This window comes from Callionymus lyra, chromosome 5 (assembly GCF_982586985.1).
Source record: "Callionymus lyra chromosome 5, fCalLyr1.hap1.1, whole genome shotgun sequence".
NCBI classification, from domain to species: Eukaryota; Metazoa; Chordata; class Actinopteri; order Syngnathiformes; family Callionymidae; genus Callionymus; species Callionymus lyra.
In genome coordinates this window covers 2,864,901-2,867,947 of record NC_141822.1, presented here as the reverse complement: position 1 = coordinate 2,867,947, position 3,047 = coordinate 2,864,901, and the positions used below count along the sequence as shown (strand labels likewise).

At 43.1% G+C, this 3,047-nt stretch overlaps 1 protein-coding gene across 1 annotated transcript; it reads left to right on the top strand.

The window, feature by feature from the left end:
* The first annotated feature begins 201 nt into the window (after positions 1 to 201).
* Positions 202 to 2,714, top strand: LOC148079030 (tripartite motif-containing protein 16-like). Its single transcript, XM_087792329.1, has one exon. It carries the CDS (start codon positions 276 to 278, stop codon positions 1,929 to 1,931), a length of 1,656 nt encoding a protein of 551 aa, XP_087648455.1. The 5' UTR covers positions 202 to 275; the 3' UTR covers positions 1,932 to 2,714.
* Positions 2,715 to 3,047: the final 333 nt, after the last annotated feature.

Genomic DNA, 3,047 nt, shown 5'->3' with positions numbered 1-3,047 from the left:
GTGCGTGTGTGTGCGTGTGTGCGCGTGTGTGCGCGTGTGTGCGTGTGTGTGTGTGTGCATGTGTGTGTGTGTGTGCGTGTGTGTGTGTGTGTGTGTGTGTGTGTGTGTGTGTGTGTGTGTGTGTTAGAATCAAGGTGTGTCTTTGTCCTGAACAACATGTGTTTTCCAGGAAGTTTAATAATGTGGATCAACAGGTTGGAGCAGATCGTGGCAGAGACTTGTGACTGAGACTATAAAAGAGTTCACCTGTGAAGGAGTGTTTCAGTCGCAGAGACATGGAGACTAGAGTTGATCTGAGATCTTGTTGCATCTGTCTGGATCTACTGAAGGATCCAGTCACTCTTCACTGTGGACACAACTACTGTAAGACCTGTGTTGAAGGTCACTGGCAGGAGAAGAACATCTACGAGTGTCCTCAGTGCAGACGGAGCTTCAGCGAGAGACCTGTCCTCCAGAAGAACACTGTGTTAGCAGAGTTAGTGGAGGAGCTGAAGAAGACTGGAGCAGCTGAGGACCTCTGCTCTGCTGGACCTGAAGATGTGACCTGTGACGTCTGCACTGGGAGGAAGATGAAAGCCCTCAAGTCCTGTCTGGTGTGTCTGGTCTCCTACTGTGACCTTCACCTCCAGACTCATCTAGAAGCTCCGGCCTACAGGAGACACAAGCTGGTCCAGCCGTCCAAGCAGCTCCAGGAGATGATCTGCTCTGAACACGAGGAGGAGAAGAAGATGTTCTGTCGTTCTGATCAGCAGCTCATCTGTCATCTCTGTGCTGTGGACCAACACAAAGATCATGACATCGTCTCGACCACAGCAGAGAGGAGGGAGAGAGACAAAGACCTGGATCAGAGTCAAGGAAGGATCCAGCAGAAGATCCAGAAGAGAGAGAAGGAAGTGACGCTGCTCCAGCAGGAGCAGAAGAACATCAGAGTCTCTGCTGAGGAAGCAGTGAAGGACAGTCAGGAGACCCTCGTCCAGATGATCCAGATGATCCAGAGAAGAATGCCTGACGTGGAGCAGAAGATCAGATCTCTGCAGGAGACTGAAGACGCTCGAGTCCGAGGACTTGAGGAGCAGCTGGAGCAGGAGATCTCTGAGCTGAAGAAGAAAGAGGCTGAGCTGCAGCAGCTGTCACTCACCGACAGTCACACCATCTTCCTGCAGAACTGGACCTCACTCTCAGAGGTCAGTGAAGACACGACCTCACTCTCAGAGGTCAGTGAAGACACGACCTCACTCTCAGAGGTCAGTGAAGACACGACCTCCTCCACGACCCTTGAGCAAACTCACCGTCGCTTCCAGGAAGTAACAGCAGCCGTGTCAGCCTGCAGAGACCAAGTCCAGGACCTTCTGAGAGACATGTGGACCGACATCTCAATGATGTTCCATCAAGAGACCAGAGAGCAGTTCCTCACACACTCACAGGACATCACTCTGGATCCAAACACTGCAGACTCAAGGTTGATGTTGTCTGAAGGAAACAAGAAAGTGACAAACATGAGAAAACATCAGCCTCGTCCTGATCATCCAGACAGATTCAAAAATTCTCTTCAGGTCTTGAGTCAAGAGTCTCTGACTGGACGTTGTTACTGGGAGGTGAAGATAACAGGAAGATATGTTGGAGTATCAGTTTCATACAAGAACATCAGCAGATCAGGAGATGAAAGTTTATTTGGATATAATGACAAATCTTGGAGTTTATATTGTGACGACTCTGTTTGTTTTTTTAAACACAACAGCATCAGAACTATAGTCTCCAGTGTCAGACCCTCCACAGTGGGGGTGTACCTGGATCACTCTGCAGGTCTTCTGTCCTTCTACAGCGTCTCTGAGACCATGACTCTCCTCCACAGAGTCCAGACCAGCTTCTCTCAACCTCTTCATGCTGGAGTCATGGTTCCATCCTCGTGTGAGTTTGTGAAGCTGAAGTAGACGACAGTGAGATTGTGAGTCTCCAGGAGTGACATCATCACATGAAGCTTCAATGTTTGGATGAACGTCTCTGAGAACGTTTGTCGTTTGTGCCGCAGTGAAGACACAGTGACGTCATGTGACTGGATTAGAACCTCTGTGATTGGATTGTTCCTGATGATGACGAGTCTTCTTTAAATCTTCTTTAATAAACACCTTCATGATCCGGTGATGATGGCAGCAGTCGTTACTCAAGTACTCCACAGTACTACAAATATATCCTGGTTACTACAGTATCTCATTGGATGTTATGGTTGCCTCTGTATCGTGATACGTATCATCAGATTCTTGACAATACACACACTTACACAGCCAGTCGTCCACGAGGAGTCAGAAAGAAGAAGAATTGATGTACATTTGGTTTGGATTCAATATTACAGTCTGAAAGGAATTTGATTTTGTGAAAAAAAGATTTTCTCCAAAGAAGTAAAGATGAAAATGAGTTCAACACAAACTATATCTTGTATCAGAGAAACCAGATCCTTGGATTCAGTGTTATGTTGAGTTATGCTGTATTTTAAAAATGTACATATAGAAACATTGATTTTTATTCACTCAAATCTCCTCTTAAAACACACTTTTATTCTCTTTTAACACAGCATGAGACTCTGAGCTGTTTTTAGTGCTTTTGACTTGTTTTATTTTTGTGTTTTAACTGCTTTCTTAGTACTTTCATGTCATTGTTCAACACTTTGTATCGACTGTTGTTTTTAAAGTGTTTTATCAATAAACTTGATTGATTGATTATTTGTTCTTATTGAAATGTTAATCTAAATCAATGAATTATCTTTTTGAATCATTTATTCTAAATATAATAATATATAGATTATATATATATTTACACATTGAGTTCAATATTTTAATTCCAATAATTCAAAAACACATTTTCTAAATGCAATATTCTTTGGTTTATTCAATATAACATCGACATCTTTATATTTACTTTCTTACACCTTCGTTCTAAGATCACAATCAAAACTACTTTTATTGTTGTAAACACAACCGTGGATATTATGTGGTGACAACACAAAATTACATGTTATTAATGAATAAATTAATACAAATAACACAAAATTA